Source organism: Argiope bruennichi, chromosome X1, assembly GCF_947563725.1.
Source record: "Argiope bruennichi chromosome X1, qqArgBrue1.1, whole genome shotgun sequence".
Taxonomy (NCBI): domain Eukaryota; kingdom Metazoa; phylum Arthropoda; class Arachnida; order Araneae; family Araneidae; genus Argiope; species Argiope bruennichi.
The window spans coordinates 81,977,648-82,000,735 of NC_079162.1; the positions used below are offsets into that span (position 1 = coordinate 81,977,648).

General features: G+C 28.6%; 1 protein-coding gene across 1 annotated transcript; it reads right to left on the bottom strand.

Annotated features, from left to right (window-relative positions):
* Positions 1-4,275: 4,275 nt before the first annotated feature.
* LOC129958843 (glutathione S-transferase class-mu 26 kDa isozyme 47-like) lies at positions 4,276-5,215 on the bottom strand. Its single transcript, XM_056071565.1, has one exon. It carries the CDS (start codon positions 5,186-5,188, stop codon positions 4,523-4,525), a length of 666 nt encoding a protein of 221 aa, XP_055927540.1. The 5' UTR covers positions 5,189-5,215; the 3' UTR covers positions 4,276-4,522.
* Between the last annotated feature and the right edge of the window lie 17,873 nt (positions 5,216-23,088).

Here is a 23,088-nt window from a genome sequence, read left to right on the forward strand (position 1 = left end):
GAGAAAATTCACCTGGAATCTGAACATTCAATGATGGAATATTATTGAATCATAGAAAAAAAATGCATTTTAGCCTTTAATATGCATGGCTGGATGAATATCATCAAGGCACCCCCACACCTCGGGGAATTCTTTTCCATATTCTGTACGGGAACTTAAGTTCAGTGGTTTCCTTTGTTATTTCAAACTTTTCTCGGATTCTTATGCAAGATAAAGAAAAGGATACTGATGGAAATAATGCCAAGTGTTTGAAGGTTCGCTTTGAGAAAAAAACAGTCCTGAATCGATATTTTTCAGACATGATCATTCAAGAAATTACTCAAAAAACAATATCTATAGAAAGGGGCATATAAAGACTCATAAACTTTCAAAGATTTATACTTCTACCATTTCAATCTCCGAATAGATTATAGTGAGTTAATTTAGTTATGTAAGAAAGGAGTGATACCACATGTGTATCATTCTTGGCATAAATCTCTGCCAAGTTCAAAGAACTCTAAGAATCTAAATCCGGATCCAAATCCGAAAAGTGACTCAGAAAATGAAGTTGATCGTGCTTAGATATATAATTAAGGCAAATGCAATGCATAATATACAACGTTAATATAAATTACAATTAATAATCTAATTTTCTGTGCTAATACATAACTTGATTTATTAAAAATAAACAAATAAAATTCAATATATAAGCATATGAATTCCCTTAAGTAACTTTTAATGATTCAAAAGAATGATTAATTAATAGTTATGATAGAAGCATTTTGCATTTTGGCAAATGAAAGTCCAAACTAAGCCTCAAAGAATCATTTGATGACTATTGCAGTCAACTAAAGCTTCCATTTAATTATTTAATGATTTAAACCAATAATTCAATCATAAGTAAACTTACCATTGAAGCTAGAAACATGTAAAGTTATTTCTTCTATTTTTTTAATGAGTCAAAAGTTTAAATTTGCCATATCACAAAACTACAAATATAAACTAATGACTTTTATCTGAATGATGACAAAATATTATAGCGCATAAAATCCTCTAATCGTTCCCTACTTTTTCTAAAAACTAAAATGAAAATAATAGATAAGCCAAATTATTTTTAAAAACCATTCGGAAGCTAATTTTCTCTTTAATTAATTAATCCTAATTTATAAAGGCTGACATAAAATTTAAATAGTGATATCAATTTAAATTGCAAGCAGCAACACATAGGCAAATAAATAAAATGGCTTAAAATATCTGTAATATTTTCCTTCATGACGAAAGGCAAGACCAAAGATAAAATAATTTTTTTCTTCTATTTTTAGTCTATTTAGAGCTTACATTCAGATTAAAATATTGTTTTTACATGTTGTAATGTAAATATTTTTTAATATTTTACTTTAGAAGTTAAAAAAAATATCTTGGTCACGTTTTGCAAAATCCTTGGTTAAGTTCATATAATCTTGGAATCATTGTAATGGTAACAATGTTTTAAATAATAAAAAGTTAACTATTAAATTAATTGCTATAAGATCTTCAATAAATGCTTCCTTACGTTTCTTAGTAACTATAAATAAAATTTAAAGAAAATATGTTGAATAGTTTAGAAATATTTGCAGAAAAAAAAATCGGCATTTCAATTTACAAATTATATTTGTGAGATTTCTCTTTTATAATTCGTATTTATCAATGTCAAAGTCCCCAGACAGTGACACAAAAGGAAAGATTCAAAAATTAGTTCGAAAGGATTCACAGTATTCAATTAATTACTAAGATTATTCATTTAATTGATGAGGTTATTCACAAAATTTATTTCATAAATAAGATTATTCACAATATTTCCATAATTTTAAGGTTGTTCACAGTTTTTATTAATCTTATTCACAATATTTCCATAATTTTAAGGTTGTTCACAGTTTTTATTAATCTTATTCACAATATTATCTTAATTAATAAGGTTGTTCAAAATATTCAATAAATAATGTTATCCTCAATGTTTATTTAAATTTGGAGAAATTTGGGTTTACTGCTTCCTTTTGAATTTAAAAGTTTGCAATGAATTATATATGTTGTGTCCAATATAATTTAATAAAAAAACTGATTAAAAAATTTAAAAGCTTCCAAAAATTTGATTTTTTAACCGTTTTCTCAATTAATGAAATTGTAGGTTTTTAAAATTCAGTTAGCTGCTTAATTACAAAGACTAAAAATGATCTGAAAAATATTCAATTTATCTATTAAGTCCGAAAATTATTTTTTACTCTAAGCCTTTCTCTCTATATATATCAGTTGAAACACATTTACACAATTTAATTAAAACAGAAATAAATTTAATTAAACTTAGTTAATCCACATCTTTAGGGTAATAAACAGAGTTATTAGTATTTTAACTATATTATGCTTTTGAATCTTGAAATGTATTATGTTTCAAAGTCACTACTAGGTGATATCACACACACGGAGATATATTTTAATTAAATTAATGATTAACTGATATTTAAGTTAATAGAATATTAAAATAGTGTATTATTGTCAGGAATAAATAACTGTAAAATTTTTTATAACTTTAATATATCAGGAAGTGAATGAAAAACTGATTGAAAATTCCATCTTTACGAATCATAAGTCATTTCAAGTTCGATAAAAAATGATTAAAATCGAAAAATTCACGTCCGAAATAACATGTCTGCAAAGAAACCACTAAAATATTTATGTATAAATTCGTATTGTCCATTGATAAAAGAACTGTACAAATGCTTTGCTAAATCTTACCAAATATATAATTTATCTTATGATCTATAGACTTACAAAAGGGTGACTTTTTGAAAATATAAAATTAAAAACATTTAAAAATGAGGAAGAACGATGCTCTTAACATGAATTAATTGTTGATGAACTTCAGGCATTTCGTAATACATTGTCAATTACTGAAAAGAATTTTGGTATTTCAAATTAGGTTTCAGGAATACCAGGTAAATTAGTTCATGAAACAATATTATGTCTTGAGAAAAAAATATTTATATTTTTCTCTTTTCAATCACTATATATTGGTAAAATTAGCGATCTTGGAATATATCCGATGTTGAAGAAATTACCTTATCTCTCATACGATACTACTCTTTAAGAGTTTTATCGTAATAAAGCAATATTTTATCACGTGAAATAACAATTGGCTGATGCTTTCATTACAAATTTGAAGCATTTATCATTTTTTAAAAATTTAATATTATTTTTATCTGAATAAGTCTCAGTACAAAAAAAATTGGAACAAATTTTTATTATTTTTTTAAAACATGGATTTTCTAAAATAATTTTACTGAATATTTAATATTAAATTTTAAATTTATTTTGTAATTCATTGTTATAAATATTATGGACAGATGAAATCATTAAAAAAAATTTGTTTTTATAATCGGCGCCATTAGTATTTAAATAAAATAAGATTGAATTAGTAAAAGAGAATAAGTTTTGAAATGATTAAAATAGCATAATGCCATCTAGAAGACATATTTATCGAAAATTAAACAAAAAACAAAAAAACTAGCACATGGAAAAATCGGCTACAAAAATTTATGTTTATATAAATGAAATAAGTCAAGAAAAATTAAAGTTTAAAAATATAAGATAAATTCTTTTAATTGTCACATATCATTTTTTAGAATATGACATTAACTAAATTATTGTAAACTATTATATAACTAAGAATAAAATCTTTTATCATCCTTGAGAAAAAGATAAGTTGGGCATATATGATAAAATTGTTAAATGTTGAAATTTGTTGAAGGAAACAGACTTATTAAAATGACAAACTTATTAAGAACAATAATGGAAAAGGTGAGCATGTATTTATAAATATATGATTTTACTCAGACTACCTATCAGAATTTACAGTGAAATTTATCAGATATTAAAAATTTTTACTCTTTATATTTTAAATATTTCGTTATTATTACCTACATTTTATTAAAGACAGATGTCTAAAAAATTTTAACTAATCAATAAACTTTAAGCAATTAATTTAATTTATAGAAAATAAATTTCTGACTGAAAGAGAATATGATCGCATTTTCGTATTTGTTTCAAAGATAAGTTCGTCATTTTCAGAGAAAATTATTCTATCACAGAATTTTCTTTATGGTAATATTAGTTGGCTTTAAATATAAGTTGTTTTGGTTTCAGAGCAAATAAGTTCTTACACATGAAAATTTCGTTATTAAATAAAACATATCTTTTACAAAGTATTTTCACTTACCTGAAATAAACGAATGCTACATAAGTAAATGATATAAGCTGCTTTATTTAGACAGTCATTACAAATTTCGTACTTTAGCTTTATTGCCTTTAAAACATTTTTGAAGAAGTAAACTAATAATCGAAAATTGGAACTTTTGTTACAAATGCTTGCAAAAATTGCAAAATTCAGTTAATATATACAATTGAAACAATTTTTAATAAATTCATATTGAACTATTAAAAAATTCGTACAGAACTATTAACAAATCATTGTGCGATATCTTAAATAGAAATATAATTAAAAGATTTAAAGTCACTCTTGTTTTGGTTCTGGACCTTTGCCTCCAAACTGTGCTTCCGGAGAGAAAAATGGCCATCTTTGGTACTGTGATGACTTCAGATATGCCTGGAGCTCTGGTAAGTTTCGAATCCTCTGATGATACTCTTTCAATACTGGAAAGTCGGCAAATACATTAGGAATGAGGTACAGGTAGTAGTCGAGAGTATCATAAGCCATGAAATCAACGTAGGTAAGTGAATCGCCTGCTAAGTATTTTCTGTTGCCAAGAAAGTCAGCAACAAACTTCAGTTGAACTGGAACTTTTTTCTCAAATTCTGGCTTAGTTTTTTCAAAATTTGGATCATAGCAGAGTCGGCCAAAACTTGTGCGAAAATCAATAATTTGTTGTTCGGCTAAAGACACAAGGAGTTTCTCTGCTTTAGTCTTGCCATCAAGTCCATACTTTTCTGCCAGGTATCTCAAAATGGCGACGCTTTGAGTCAATCTGACATCGTCGTCAATGTAGTAGGGTAAGTTAGGAAAATCCAAGTTCAAATTGAACTTCTCTTTTTCCCATAATTGACGGTCAGATAATGGGTACCTTTTATCTTCGAAATCAACATTATTGTAGTGAAGAATATATCTTATGGGTTCCACAAGACCACGGATATTCCAGTATCCTACTACAGGTTTTGGCATGATGAAAGACAAAGCAGGATTACAGCAGACAAATGCAATTATGGTAGAATTTTGGTAAGTTAAACCCTTTTTATATCACGTTGTGTTACTTTTTTATATCATGTTTTTATCACAAAATTGCTGATGAATTGTTTATCTCTACAATTTTACTTCTTTCTTCATTGTTGGAAAAAAATATATTAGGAGTTCCCATGGGTAGACAATGATTATTTGATGTGTGTTATTTCAGAATATTGCCATTATATCTTATCAGCTCATTTACAACATAAAAGATGTGTATTGCTCAATTCAAAGTGATACAGTAAAAAGCCTGTTATTCCTAGGATTAATCAAAACCCGGTTTATCCGAAATGCCAATGAGCTGCAATCGTATAAACATACTGTATACATATTGTATTGTACTGTACAGTACTGTACAATACAGTATGTGTATTGTATATGAATAACCACGATTGTTCGCGTGAAATCATTAAATTAATAATTTTTTGAATGAGTAATCCATACGCTAAAAACTATTACTAAATATAAATTAATATACCAACTGAAATCCTATGAAGGAAATTTTTAATTTAAGAGACAACTTAGGTGTTGCATGCAAAGAGAGCTTGAATTCATTTTATATTCTAAACAATTCAGAATTACGTACTGGTTTTACATGCGAAATAATAATAGATGTTCATAGCTTCACTGAAAAATCTTTATCCGTATTAAATTAACCAGGGTTGCACTGTATTTTTAACTTAACCCTTTGCACTCGGAAAAGTAATTCGATGCATACTTATTCACTTAATACAAGGGTCTATTTATTGCTCCAAAAAATAAATATATATCTGATTGTTTTAAATTGAATTTCCCCGAAAAATAAATCTACGACTTTTTACCACTCTGTAGGTATTTTTAACAATCAAAATTGAAAAATAAATAAAGCGTCAAAATGATGCGCCGTCTTGAATGGTGACTGAGATGGACAATTCGAGTGCAAAGAGTTAATTATGTACTGTTATTTAAAATGTGTAATTGTTTAACTCATATCAGTCTGAAAATGTGACATAATTCTACAAACTTATATCGATAAAAAGAATTCATAGATTTTTCAAAAATGTTAAATTAATGCTTTTTAAACCAGAAATCAGGAATTCTGTATGGCAGTTATTTTTATACTTGGAAATAATTTATAAAATACCAGTTTTAAAAAGAGATGGAAGATATTTTAATAAAAATGACATTTTTGGTGTCAAAAGTTTCTTTCGGCTATAAAATTAAGTTTTTAATGGGGTTATGTGGCAGAGTATTTCGTAAGAAATGGCAGTTTAATATGAGCATTAGTTTCTCTTCTTTATCGCTACATTTATCTTCTTATAAATCACACCGTGGGATTTATATATGAAATCGAAATAGTTATAATATATTTTTGAATTTTTTTCTCTTATTATGAGTTTTTTTTTCTTCTATTTTTCGTTTGTTTCTTATGGCACTAAGCCTGAGGGGGACGTCTCTTATTTTTTATAGCAGCGCCAACTAGGGCCAAGAGTACGACTTTGCCACTTCACGCATCATTCATTCGTTTGCACAACCCCTTTTTACAGGAGGGCACATTCACACATCTCACAGATAGAACAACAGAAGAACAACCTTGCCCAAACCGGGACTCGAACCCGGGACGCCCAGATCACGGGGAAGACGCGCTACCCCTATGCCAGGACGCCGGCCTATTTTTCGTACTCCGACCTTATCAATGCACAGAGAAAAGTGACCCAGTCACAGGCGTTATGTGAAGAAAAATACACTCTTAAAAATCAATATGTTTGAAAAATCAGAGTTCAATTTTATGTTCGTATTACATATTTTCATTTAATTTGTTATTTTTAGCATTGAATGTAGATAACAATGTTTCGTATGGTAAAAGAATTTTCGAAGTTGGAGGAGATCATGATATGGTTGATAACTGCTTAGCCTGTAAGCAATTATCAACCAGTAAAAATATTTTCATCAGAAAATATACCGGTAGTCAAAGTAGTTGATCAATATTATTTATCCAGGTATCAACTGGTAAAAGGGATATAATTTATACAGTCGTATGTCATTTAGTAAAAAAAAACAAAAAAAAACACCTAGTTTTGTGATACAAAAAAGTAACAATTGTAAGAGATCTATATTAGTTTTATCTTTTGAAACTGAACTGTAATAAAACTATTGCTAGCAGACAGAAGTTTATATAACTTTTTAATATTTAAAAGAAAATGTAAAGGCCAATTTAAATATTTTTAAAATAATGATTTTGAAGTAGAAAATAAAGTACACTCAAATACTTCAGAAGTGGAGAGATGGAATAAGAACTAAAAGAATTATTAGCAGAAATCTTATATCGTTTGCTTAAAATAAAAAAAAACGAAAAAAAACGAGTGTTGATTATTTAAATGAATTTAAGGGAAGGGTGGTAGCATACGATTTTCATCTTCCATCGCCCAAAGGGATAGAAAGGAAAAGGGAGATTATATAGATTGTTAACATACAATTAGAAATGCTAGAGTCCTAGATAAAGAAAAACGATTAGAAACATGAAATTACAGAAGCTTATGAGGATTAAGGTTTATCATATTTCCAAGCTGAATATTAAAGAATAGAAATGCGATAATAATTTTCAAAAACTAAAAAGTATAATTCTCTACAAAATGTAAAAGCATAATCAAGAAAGAAGCAAACGAAGTAGCACTTGCGAAATAAGAACACTAATCTAAATGATTTCATTAAGTATATTTGAGAAAGGTTATTTGCAACAAATGATACAGTTGTCAGTGAACATTTAACACGCGATGCCTGGTTGCCTAACCACTGAATTACAGATGCTTCCTTCTCAAAACACAGTCAAAAGCAAAACAAACGCTAGGGAGCTAGAGACATTTATGTAGATAATTCCATTGTATTTGAAAAAGGTTACTTGTATCTAATGATACAGCCATCAGCGAGTATTTAATTCACGATGCTTGGTTTAGGACAGCAGCGCTTGACTACTGAGTTATAGCAGCTGACATACTTTTAAGGGTGCACATTACCAACATCAACGGGGGATCGTGTCTCTGTTCTAAATAATTCGTTAGGTGCACGATTAATCTCGAAATTCTGCAATTGAAGACTTTTATTGTTGAACTTTCTAGAATAGGTAAAGAAATTGATCTAAGTCAAGCGAAAATGTCCGTAATATGGAAAGCAGCATAGCGAAGTTATTTATTTTTTAAAATCTTCTTTGGCTTCACCGATCCAAAAGGCCGTAAGGTACCTGTGATCCGGAGAGCAAGATTCATGAAAGCACAAATAACATAAAACGTACATGAAGGACATTAACATGAAATGGAATTAAGAATAGAATTTAAAATAACACACAGCATTATAATAAACACGCATCTTACAAAGTTATAAGAAAGCTATAAAAGTAAAAATGCAAAAGATGAAATTTAAAACAGCAATTATAAATATGCACAAAATAATAACATAATTCATAATAACATAATTGCTATAGAAAATACTTATTTAGCATAATAGTAACTTCTCATCGATGGATGGGAGGGGGGGGGGTATTTCCACCAATCTTCAGCATATCGACTACTTTAGAGCAATAGCAGGCATTACTTGATTTAGAGAGAATCGGTAATACTTTAACATCCATCAAACATTGGTGGAAAGTGATTGAGTCATTCATTATTTTTGAGTGGAATAGTATCTGTTTGGATTGTACTTCGCCCACTTGTCAGACTTCTACGAAGTTGGAATTGTGTTTTTAAAGTCTAAAATCCCATTCCTTATTATTATATGTTTATACTGATAAAAGATGGAAGGTGAAAATGTGTACCTCGGGGCGATTAAAAAAAAATTAATCAATTAAAGCTAAGCAAAAGTTTAGTATCTTTTAGCATTAATTTCCGAAAATATAACTGCACAAAATTGATTTTGACACTATTTTAAATTTTAAAATTATTAATGACACTAATTTGAAAACTTTACAAATTTTTCCCGAATTTTGGCAAATTTATTAAAAAATATATATTTTGTCGAATTTTTAAACATAGTTGCTCTGAAATTCAAAATGTTTCATTTTTTTCTTCCAGTGTTGAAAGCTAAGGAAGAAGGATTCTGTTTAATATTTGTGTAGTTTACATGATGAATAAGAAAGTGAAGTCAGAGTACCGCAAAAGTTAGAAAATCGATTGGTCAGAAAACTACGGTGTTTTTTAATAGCGCTGCGTTGTCATGACTCTATTAGTTTAGTTCATGTACATAAGATATAGAACAGGTGATAGACTATTGAAATAACACGGCATTGGTGTTTGTGAGAATGTTTGTTGTTGCTTACAAATATTTTGTTGGAGGAATCATGGACATTAAGTTATACATAAGAGGTTTAATTGAAAGTAGCAAAACATTACATTATTCCGATGAACCAGTAGGTCGTCAAAAGCGGTTAGTATGTTATATATTTCTTAACAGGTCATGATCTATTTGCTTCGTACAGATATAGTTTCAAATAAGCCAACATACCAAATTGTACATGAGGTTCACAAGGTGATGTAGATAACTACATTTTTAGCTGTATTTATACTAGAGAAATTCATACAGACACAAACAAAACAGCATGGTTTAAAATTTTAATTAATATTAAGGTTGGTTTGATTAATCTGATAGAAATTTTCAGGATTCTCTGTTGGCTCTGCAAGTAGTTCTTTAAGCGAAGATGGCTTGCATTTTAATCTGCTAATGTTATTTCTGTTTTTTGATCAGATATTATTGCAAAAATTGATAGCTAATTGTATGATACAAGCTTCTGAGTTTGTTTAGGAATTTTGTATTTTTGTTTTTGCTTTTTCATATTTTCTGTACTCCAGTTCAAATGTAACGTTTTAATGTAACGTAAATGTTTGTTTTTGTTTTACGATTCCGTATTCAAATCCCTCACATTCCATTCTTGTGTCTTATCCCGTATGGTAGTCTATGATGGTATAGATAAATAAATGAAAAAAAAATTGGATCTCTTTTTGAAAGATTATGCTGTATATATGATAGAACTGGGCAGACAGAATACATTACACGATGTGTGAGGCCAATAAAACAATAAATGCGTAGCTTTGCAGTCAGCAACTGCATCGACTAAACGAAGCAATGCACAGAAAAGATCGGACATGCAAATTGGTGTTCTTCCGCACCAACGCCCTTCTTCACATCGCCAGTATGATCAGAGCAGCGATTCAGGAATTTGAATGGAAAGCGCTGCCTCGTACTCTATTCTTTCCCGACTTGGCACCTTTATATTTTATTTCTAGCACTTTCAACCGTTTTCAACTGTGTATCGTTGAATAATACCATGAAATTTGGAACTTAATTATATAAATTATTTGCGTCAAGGCCTTTAGATTTCTATTGCCAAGTCACCCAGATACTTAATAAGCAATGGGAGGATATAATGGAAAGTATGGCCTTAACATTTTTTACTTGTTTAAAGTAACTTTAAAAAATGTTCATATGATATTTATTCAATCCAAAATAAAAAATTATATATATATATATATATATATATATATATATATATATATATATATATATATATATATATATATATATATATATATATTTGCAATCATTTCTCTCCGGAACATTAAACACTGTAAGCAAAATATCTTTATTACTGATTACTTCGTGTGCTATGTATAACTAGAAGAAGAGCTTTGTTTATTTTCCATATGTAACGCGAATATTATTCAGAGCAACACTAAACTGTACCATTAATGTAATAATTGATAGTGAGAAATACAGCGTTTTTATTATTCAGTAACTCAAAGTATTATTGTATGACCCATATTTGGGAGTTTCATAAAGCTTAAACATGATTCTATTTTAAAAATGACTTATTTAAAATGATGTTAAAAAATGATGTATTTTGGGCTTTTAATAATATTTATAATTTTATTTGATTACTGCTTTGTTCCATAAGATAAAACTGTGATTCATAACTTGACCGTGAAAGTAATTTTTTCAAGTCATTCGTTGATGATAATACTTCAAGAGGATAGATAACAGCTCTATCAAACAATGATAATATTCCATTGCGGCAGGTTATTTTTTAAGTTATCAAATGCTATCTTTGAAGAGATTATTTTTCTTCTGTTACTAAAATATCTAACATTGTCATGACTAGGAAGAATGATAAGTCTGCATGCAAGAACTTCCTTTCTTCCGTTAACATTTTGCCACGTATGACAAAGTCCTTGATAAATAACGATCTTTAATATATTGATAAGAAATAGATATTCTCTTTTTCAACCGATTCCTTTATAATTTTTATTTCTTTATTTAACTATGATGATAATAAAGGAGAATATGCGCGTGTCTGAGTTGCCACTCTATAGAGCAGACTAGCTGAAATGCAAAATAGTGTGCCCTGTAGAGTACCAAGTTTTGCACAAATATGCGTTGCAGGATGAAAATGTGCATCTCCTTGTGATTTTTAAAAATTTAAATTAATTAAAAATTAAGAGATATTTTAGATCTTTATTGTCTTAACTTGCAAAGATATTATCTGGCAAAAAGAATTTCTACATAATTTTAAATTTAAAAAATTGTCTTTTCTGCGATGACAGTCAGCATTAGGGATTGCAATATCGGACCAAAATTTCAATACCGGTATCCGATATTTTTTAGATCTTAATACCGGGATACCGGTTTTAATACAGGGATCAAAATTTTTAAAAAAGAAAGAAAACACAGGTGTTTCTTTGTTTTATTTGCCAGTTTTATCAGAGAGTGTAAATATCCCAAAAAATAATTTGTAACCTATAAATTATAACAGTATATAATCACAAAAGAGGAAAGGAACATCTTATTTATTTAAATCACAAAAAAGCGTAAATATCAATACTCAGTCTGTGGTACTATTACAAATATTTGAAAAATGATCTTAAAAAAACATAATGCATTAATTGTACTGTCATTAAGTCTGAAAAGTAATTTTGTGCAAAAATTACCAGCTGTCGAAAACGCTCTTACGACATCTACACTAGTTGGTGGTACTGTTAGCAATGCGCGATATACTTTTTCCAAGTATTTACCTCTAAATCCCTCATCTTCAAATAAATCTATTTTTCGTCGGATGGTTTCTGATATAACTGATTTTTGTGTTGTATTTTAGTTCGTTGAAATTTTTTTATTTATCGTTAATTCTAATTTTTGTTCAAGGGACAATTCCTTTTCACTATCGACATTAGTATCATCATAACTGAACCGAATTCTTCTGAATGTGGATAGATTTGTGGGTAAAAAATTTTAAGAAAATTTACTATAGACTTAATCAGATTTGAATTGGTTATTTTCTTTTCTTCTTTTTCATTTTCATCTTTAAAATCATTATAATTATGTAAATAACATAAGACATTTTCTATTTCGGTATGCCTTTCTTCTGTGTGATTTTTCAATGTAATATATAATTCTTCAGATAGTGATGTGTGCTATTCTTTCAGTGACTGCAACAAGAAATTTATTGTTGCATTAGCTGTTAATAAATTAGAATCTCTCCGACATAATGCCTCAATAGTCAGTTTTATTGGAAGTAAAGCTGATACAGTTCTGGATATTAAGTCGAATTCACTATCTGAAAAATTAATTTACAGGTTAAAGTTGATTATTGCTTTTTGGATTGGATTTCTCAGTTTCAAAAATCGTTCCATCGTTATTAGTAAACTGTTCCAACGTGTTTTAGAATCTAATATTAACATATATTCTGTTTTATTTTCAGTTAGTGTATATTTTAGTAATATGTCATTTTTTATAGGGGAACGTTTAAATATCTTAACAATTTTACGAACTTTATAAATTATACAAAGCAATTCTTTATTGGTTAATATTTCATCCTCATTACCAATGTCTTCTTCAACAATTACATTGTCATTATCTTCATTATCAATATCACTCACACTCTTACTCTTTTCAAAGTTGGAAGCCGAAGTTTCTATATCCACAGTATTTGGATTCTTCTGTTCTTTATTTTTGTGGTATAATACATCTATTACTCCTAATGAATTCCATGAGCATAGCACAATTGCTGATTTGCACCAATCAACTTACCAACTTTTTTCCTAACTGTTGCTCCATCAGTCGTTATGGATACCATATCTTCTTTCAGGGATAATCCATGTTTCGATAATTTAAATTTAAGTAATTAGTTAAGCCATTAATTAGCTAATTAATTTCGCCCGTTATGAATACATAAAAACAAAAACGTATACTATTTTACTATATACAGTATACTAAAAACGTATACTGTATACTATAGGTATACTATGTAATAGTATACCTATACTATTACAGTAAAACGTATACTGTAAACGTATAACCTATACTAAACGTATACAAACGTATATTATGTTGGCGATCCCTGAACATATAGTGGAGATAATTTAAAAATTTCTAGTAAATACCGAAAAACCGGTATTTAAACTTGTGAATACCGGTATTACAAAATTGTACAAATGGCTCAAAATACCAGTATTCGGTATCCCGGTATACTGGTATTGCAATCCCTAGTCAGCATGTAATTTATTCCTGAATTTTGGCACTTTTTTAAAAATGATATTTTGGAGTAATATTCACAATTGTTCCCATTGTTGCAATGAAATTCAAGCCATTTTCCTTTTTCTATCAAATATTTAATCTCGTGACTTTCATCAATAATTGAATGCTAAGGAAGAAAGAATTTGATATTTATCCGAGAAGTTTTCACAAGAAGAATTGGAAAGCAAAATTGTATTACCCGAAACGATAACATGTCATTTGAAATAGATTATCCAAACAAGTTTTTTATGATGTCATGGGCTAGCCTCCATTAGGAAAGTTTATGACCAAACTAAACAGAAGAAATGCAAATATATTGTTGTAGAATAATTTTAATGTTTGTCACAATTTGATGTTTAAAAAGCACTCTGTTGTGGGAATTAGGAACATGAACTTTTGCTTATGAGTTTTATTTGAAATTAAATATAACTAAATTTCTTAGCGAATAAACTGATCCCCAAAGATGTCTAATACTGCACTGAATTTAAATTAGAAATTATTTAAAAACCTTTATTACTTTCTCGTATACGAATTATACAAAGAGAAAGTATTGTAAATGTCAAAAAAAAAATCGAATACGAGATTTTAACGAATTTTTACGTTGCAGACCTCCTTGAGTCTGGAATGTTTTTTTGCAATTTCGCCCGTCTGTCTGTGAACAAATAACGAAAAACCATTTGATATAGACGGATAAAATTTTGTATATAGTTTTTACACCATATTTGTAAATTTCTGTCAAATTTTTAAAGAAATCTATTCAGAGGAAGATTGCAGGTCATATTATTAAGCACGATAAATACAAAATGAAGAGTGATAAATGGATACAATTTGGTTCATTGACTTAATGTCTAAAATGATGATCCTATCAAATGTGGAGCCAAATCCCCCAAGGAGTTGACCATCTGTTGTTCTGTACTTTCTTAAGCATGTAAACACGATAACTCAAACACGTAGTGACTTAAATTTATGAAATTTGGCATGCGATTTTAAGATTACAATTGTAGTTCTGTGTACAGTTTCGGTTTCAATCAATTGGAGAAAAGGGTGTCCTAAATACACATTCGGTATTCTGATTCTTATGTATTAATCGCGTCTTATCATTTCACTACAAGAAGTCTTTTCATAGAAAACATTTCAATTATAATACTTTTTTTTTTCTACAGCATTGCAACTGAAAACCAATCAGGGATTTTAAGTCCTTGCAGTCCTCGGAAAAACAGGTTGATTTTACATTTAAAGAGAAAACGTCTTCTAACACTTTCATTGCTTGAATTGAATTACTCTTCTGTTCATAAAGAGTTTAATCAGTTAAGTCTCGACGGCATGCTAGCAAAAAATTCGCCAACTTTTAAAATACTTTTTTGGATAGTGTTAAAATTGCTTCATTTGAGAAACATTGTAGGGTTGCAGATGAAATATTATAGATTGCAACATTTGGTAAGTTATCGCTTGAAAAAATAATTCTATCCCACCGTGGTGTATATTAATTATATAATGTAACAAGAGAAGTGTTGAAGTAATTTAACTCTTTAGAAGTGACATTTTTGTTGTTACTGTTGTTTCTTATGGCACCTGCCATGGACAAGCCTGCTGTTACGAAGACAGCGATTTAAGCGGGTGGGGGAGCGTCTCTTGTTTTTTTAGTAGCGCCAACTAGGGCCAAGAGTACGACTTTGCTACTCACGCATCACTCATTCGCTTGCACGACCCCTTTTTACAGGAGGGCACATTCATACATCTCACAGATAGAACAACAACCATGCCCAAACCGGGACTCGAACCCAGGACGCGCAGATCACGGGGAAGACGCTCTACCCCTATGCCAGGACGCCGGCTCATTTTTATATTCCTGTTTATTATAAGTTATTTGAAAACTTTCGAGAAAATTTTTATGGTGCTGCAGCGAAATTTATTCAAGATTATGATGAGTCTGATTCACCATTCCGAATGTTTAATCATTTTCCCATTTTGTTCTTTTCCCTTCCCATATCTGTTAGAAAATGATCATTGCAATTGCCAAATTATAGACTTATTTTTCTGTATTGTAACAAACCAATAACTAGAGTTTTCAGCTTCTTAAATATTTAAATGAATCTATGTACCCGCATGTGTATAATTATGCTTCTATCACTTTCCAAGTGCTAAGAATTATGATATATGGATAAATTAATGGATTTACATCTCGTTTTGGAACTTTAAGAGGGCTATTTTCAGATGAAAGGGAAAGTTTCAAACAAAAGTCAAAAGTCGAAGACAGCATTTTTGCCTGTACTCCCTCTTCAAACTTCCATACGATATCAGCGAAGGGATATTAAATCCTCGACGGATTTTATTGTACCAGGACCACATATTTGGCAGATCTAAGGCATAATATGATATCGAAGTTGAAACTTCAAATTATACTGGATGAATTAGATAAAGTAGATGCTTTTGAAACAGTCCATGCTCTGTCTTGGAGAGACAGATGTATTAATGGTGATATTCTGTTCCATTGTTCATACCATTCGAATTTTACTCTGCATCTGGTTACTGTAAATGATACAACAAAATATTTTCTGCTTATAATTGCTCTCTCCACACACTTTTACATATTTCATTGAGAAGATGTTGAACCCCGATCGATTTAATGTGCAGCAAGCCTGTGTAATTGGTGGTATTGGGTATCGAATCTGATATTCCAAATTATGCAAGATGAATGAGACAATCAAGACGTTTTTGAAACAACACATGTTTTATGTCGGAGAGAGGGACATTCGGTTCCATTATAAATAATGTTAGAATTTCAGCCCCCTTCGTGCATTTGTGTATAATGTATCCCAGAATATCATTCTTTTTTTCTTGTGATTGTTTTGTGAGAAATATTGAACGATTATCGCCTTTCAGAATGAGTTTTGGGAGAGGTTCAAAATCTGCCGAAATGATTCTGACCTCGTGTTTACCTTAGAGTAAAAAAAAGTTCATTCAAAAGTTTCATAAATGAAAACAAAGTCACTTGTCAATCAATGTTAAGTACATATGACAGAAAATGCAGAAAAATTAAAGCCGCATTGTTGCAAAATTCAAACCACAATTCTAGGAAATATTCTGTGGAAATACAATGCATAAACAGAAAGAGACATAATTTCCAAGATGCTATTTCCATTCATGAATATGATGAACGCTATGCAATAGCGAGTGTTTATCTGTTAGAAATTTTTTCTCACTTAAACCTGCGATCTTGTGATTATTTAAAAAAAAAAACATTCTATTAATCTTGCCAGATCTGTATTTATAGTTTCTGAGAAGTTGGATAAATTGCAATCACTATTTTTCTGATTGAGCGATTCAAGAAAAATAAATAAAGTCTAGAATCTAGGATAACAGAGATTAATAATCAAGGTCAGCAGAGAAAAATAAACAAGATCAAGAATCTAGGATAATAAAGATTATAATGAGTTTTTTTCTAGTTTTATTGAGAATTCAGTTCCTAATCCTGTCTACTTTTTGTTAATTTGAGAATTAAAGAACTGTACTTTGCAATACATATATAATAACAATCTTATAACAGAAAAATGTATCCTCATATTCCCTCCCCTCTTTCCACCGAGTACGCTTTGTCAGATTTTTTTTTTTTTTTTCATTCTTCTTAACTTTCTTTCTTGATTAAATTTCTCTTTGACATTGCTTAATAAGGAGAAACTGTATGCTAATAACGGAGAATATATTTTTCAGTTTTAGAACAAACACTTTTTCAAGTCATGGGAAGTTCATAATTTTAATCTCAAATTTCTTCCCCAATTTTACATGCAACTGTATGAAACTTTTTCCGGTGCTTTTATTACGTATAGCATACATTTTCTCAACTGGACTTTTTGGTCGATCTTCATTTTTTTTAGTTATTCTTGCTGCTACCTTATTTCGCCGTTAATAACTTGGAGTGATACAGATAATACATGGGTTATATATAACATCACTACTAAAGTAAGCGTGCAACCAATCAACTGGATACAAAATGAAAGTTTTTTTAAATGTATTTTATTTTTTTTACAGATTTAAACTTGTTGAAACCCCATATTGTTCTTGTAGAAAAATAGGCACCCTTATCCATTATGCCACGAAATGTCTCCTCGTAGGCTCATATTATTTGTCCCCACCAGTGCACAATATAAACCAGTCTGGTTCCGCAGGGTAGCCGTTAATACAAGATCAAGAAGGTGCATGATATGTTTAGATATTCATTTTGGAATAGATTAAATATATCGAGAGATACGGAGTGATATGTTTAATCTACTCCAAAATGAAACTGTCTTTTCCGTCATTTAATTCTACTTAATTAACCTTTTTGGTCTTATTTTCTCTCCAAATGGAGTGCAGTGTTTGTGACCCAGTCCTAAGAATTTTAGCTGGATATTTCATCTACAACTTCTTTTAAGAAACTGTTCTTCATTTTTAGGGTCATCCTTCTCTTGTTATTTGAGAAAATTAAGCATAAAGAGCACCTTTTGCACTTTCTATCAGTTGCAGTAATTTAAAGTACCCTTGTTTTCACGTATAGGACTTGATTTCAAGATAAACTGCAATTCAACTTTTTCAAAGCGAATCTTTTTCGTACATATAATTCTTCTTCAAAATCGAATATTTGAACTCGCTGCAAATCATATTTTTTTTTCACTTAGTTTTGAACTCCTGAATGGGCTTCGTTTTACATCTTCAAACTACACTGCTTTTTTCACTCTTTTTTTTTTTTTCCCCTCTAAAGTTTTGTACTTTTGTTATTGTATTTTTTTTTATGTATACTTGTGCTTTTAAATGTTTCGATCTTTTGTTACTCATTTACTTCATTATTTTTTTCTTTTACACCTATTATTTTTTTGCTCTGTTTTTTTTAACCCTTTCTAGGGCCGTGGGAAGTATGCTTCCCACCAAATTTATCAATCTTTGTATGAAATTATATAGGTTGGCATAAGTTCTGACAAACCTTTTTAGTAAGTCAGAAACTTAGATGCTTCAGTTCTTTATCTCAGACAAAATGATGTGTCTTGATTTGTTACTTAATTATTAATTAACGAAATGAAATTTCTCTAATAAGCTAAATGAATCCCTTTTCTTATTCTAATTTCAAGTCTAAAAATATTTTAACATAATATGACTAGAAAAAAATGGCCCTTAAAGGGTTAAATGGATTCTTTTAATTATTTTCCAGTTTTTTTTTTTTTTTTAAATGTAAAACTATTTTTATCTATGCTAAAATCCAGTGCTATAAGATTTTCTAAGAAATTTCTCATCATTTCGCTTTCTATTCACTTGATAACGACTTAATAACTAAACAGACAAGCTGAATTCTGAGCCAAATTGCAGTTTACTAAGATAGTTTAGAGAAAATTAAATGCTCTGTACATTAAGAATTAAAGATCTAACTGCATTTTTTTTCTTTGTAAACACTTTCTCCTGTTTTTTTCTTTTAATTTTTTCTTTTTTTTTCATTTTTCATATTTTTTACCTTTCGTAAATAACATTTATTCTCATCTTGTAGTTTTCCTGTTTTCTGTTTCTGTTTTTATTTTATAATAGTTTTTGTCTTGTGCATTTATATGATTTTGTGTCTTCAACATATTTGTGTTAAATTTTGCAACATACAAGAACAATTTAGGCTTATAAACCTGCGTCTGATCAATTTTCCTCAAATTGTGTTATATTAACAATTGAACTGTAATACTTGTAGGCTATCGAGAACTAAGAAAGATCATGACCCTCAAGGTGTGTGATTTGTCTTCTATTTCATGTTCGTAATACTGTTTAAATAAATTTAAGGTTAAAGCTGCAGAAACATGGTGTGGTGTGATGTAACAAATCTCAATAAATTCAGCATAATCATTTTAATATAGGTACACGTTACTTCCCTGCTATATGAGATGTCTTTTTGAATTTAAAAGGACTTTACCGATCAGCCTGTATATCTATATATACAGTGATATCTCTTAATTTCTATCCTAATAAATTTCTTATTTTCTTTAATCTTAAATCAGTTTGTTATTTTAAAATCTTCTCTTCTTTCCTGATCCAAATCTTACTTTATTAATTATTTCTAACACGCGCTTTGAAAAGTTGATGACCATTGCAATTCACAAGCTGCAAGTAAAGGGGAAAAAAGTTCCTATCGCCTACGGCATACCTTCCGAAGATACCTAAGATTCCTTTTCCTAAATGGACATGTTTCGAAGAAACCCCTATAAGAATCTCATAGTAAAAGCATTGAAGGAAGCAGTTCTCACATTTTTGCTTCTGTATCTCATTCTAAACCGACGCATTTCATCGCTTATCTCCGTGTATAAACTATGCCCTCCAGTGGAAAAATGAACTGTAATTCCAATTCGTCTTCTTATCGGGCACTCATCTACAAAACTATGTTACAGATACACACATAATACTATGTATTATATATTAAAGCTGATAGACACGACTAATTACTTGTTTAGTCAATGATGATTCATGTGTCTTTTTTCCTGCTTACAGCATTAGTATAATATGAAAATGTGGATTTTATGCTTATTCTACTTCTTGTGATGGATGAATGCTCTTTAATGACTAGTGCTACCTCATACATAAAAACTTTATACATGATAAACAAAATGATCTTCAGTACTATTTTTTCATGGCATAAAATAGCGAATTTTAGTAAACAGGGAAAAAGTATTTAAAACAACACGATCAACTACTTCAACTTAGTGAAAATAATTTGATCTCAAATTTAAAATTTTAAAGATATGGGTGAAAAGGAAATTAATAACTACAAAATTAATCAAGAATTTATCTTTGAAATAATTTTTAGTATTTGTTTTTACGTCTTTCTAAAACTCCATTATTGAGAAGTGGTTAGTTTATTGGAACAGATGTGACGACTCTGTATTATTAACTCTCTTTTTTATTCATTAGCTTAATTTGTTTAATTTTAAAATTTGTTTGGAATTATTATTTTTGTTGGAGTTCTTAATTATCTAATTTAAAAACATTTATTAAAATATAAATGGAAATGTAATTTACCACATAGAATGGAGATATCTTCAAATTTGTATCTTAAAATTCATAATTTCCAGTGACCCACTATTTTCCTTTATATGTGATTTTATCCCCATAGGTAAGTAGATACTTATAGAAATTTTTCCCCAAAAATAAGTTAGGTGAAACTTTTTCTACAATAATAGTCTTCTCTCTTACGAATAAACTACTTTTTATACCATTACGATTAAGCATTAGAATAAAAATGATTTTTTGTAGCAATTCCGATCCCTAGATTCATTTCGTTTGGAGACATGTTATAAAATGCAATTTGTCACATGAAGTATGAAAATCAATATTGATAACTATTTCAAAATAAAATTAAATTCATTTTTATATCGGATTCATTCAAATTAAATTCATTTTAATATAATATATGCTTAAAATTACTGTTAAATAATTTTTGATGTAGTTAGCATGTTTCCATGGATCATGATTAAAGCATATATTATCAGTTTTTCTAGGGAAATAGAACTACGTAAAAGCTCTTAAGTCATTTTTCTCAAAACAATTTCGTTCAAAACTTACAATTAATATTATATTACAATCTAATTATAAACTAATTTCATATCATACTAATTAAACATTAGAGTGAAAATGAGATTCTGGTAATAATTCCGATTCCCAGAAGATAATTATTTTGAATACATATTATAAAATGTAATTTTGCTCATCTAATTTGAAAATTCCTTCTGGGAACCATTCAAAAATCAAATTAAATTAATTTTAATGTCAGTCAGTTTATCAACACCACTGTTGACAATTTCTAGGTGATTTTATTTCATTATAAATAAAATAAACAATTTTAATTTTTTTTCTTAGATGGATTTATAGAATGCATAATATATAGAATATAATAAAAGTATTTTCTAGTAACCTATAAACATTTTAAAGTTGGTTTTAATAAAAGTAGTTTTCATATTTTTTGATAAATTTAAGAAAAATTGATAAAAAATTTAAATGTTGATGATTTATTAGTCATTAACGATTTTTTTTTCAATTCCAGTTTTGATCAAATTATCTATTAGTAGATATACTTGAGTGTTCTGCTTACCCTATCAGCTGAAGTTACTATCTTTATTGAAATTCCCATTAATCATAACAAAAATTATATTTATTTCGCCAATTTGTTAGTACGATTTAAATTATCTAAAAATTAGTTCTAAAATAAAACATATTATAACAACAAATAAAAAATCAATGTCGATAAAATTTAAATTATTTTTAAAAAAATAAAAAATAGAACTTTATTAAAACAATCAATACTGGTTCATAATTTGACCAGTATTGATTAATTCGAATCCAACGAATTAATTGCAGATTTCTATGCTTACTTATTCTGCTAAAGTTGATGTCTTTTCTATTTGTTTCTATCGAAACTTCTAGTTAATCACAACAAAAATCATGTTTAATCTGCCAATTTGTTATTAAAATTTATTTCAAAAAGTAAGTTCTGCAATGGAACATTTTTATAAAAATCATCAAAACGGCACGCCAAACGAGGACATATTTTCATATTAAATAAATCTAAAAATTTCAGTCATGACCTATAAAATTAATATAAAATGTCACTAGTTTGAACTTTTAAAGCAAATAAATAAGGAGTCTTTTATTATAAATATACACTCTAATTCGATAAGTTATTTTTTTAAATCGTCAATCCTGATATCCAAAAAAATTTCAAAAATTAATGCAATAAACTTATTTTAACTTTAAAAAAGTTTATTTTTTTTTAATAATATTGTATACTTTTATTGTTTAAAGAAAACAATGAGTCAGTGTTTAAGAAAAATATTCAGCATTTAAAACAGAAATATAATAAATATTTTAAATAGATATTATAATAGAAGTGCATTTTAATAAATAACTGTGATATTTCAATCCTACACCGAAAAATAAGACCAGGTAATTTTATAACCTTTTTGATAATCAAAATTACTTTATTGTAAACAATCAGAATTAAAGAAAATATTAATCTCACTATTTATGGATTTCAGTTTCAAGTTTTTAAGGTTATTAGAATTTTTGTGGTCTCATTTTCAACTTTTTTTTATAGAATTGATAAGTGAAAAATAATCTATAATGACAATTCAGCAAAAACTACAACAAAAATGTACTTAAAATTCAAATAACTAATCTTAATTAGTCAAACAACTAAGATAAGTTCCCATTTTCTGCACAAATTGTCCGAATAACAATTCCAGAAAAATTAAAATAGAAAGAATTACGAAATTATGTACTTACCTTATATAAAAAAAAAATTGCAAAAACAA

Coding starts and splice junctions, on each gene's coding strand:
- LOC129958843 (XM_056071565.1), bottom strand. CDS start 5,188: ATGCCAAAACCTGTAGTAGGATACTGGAATATCCGTGGTCTTGTGGAA.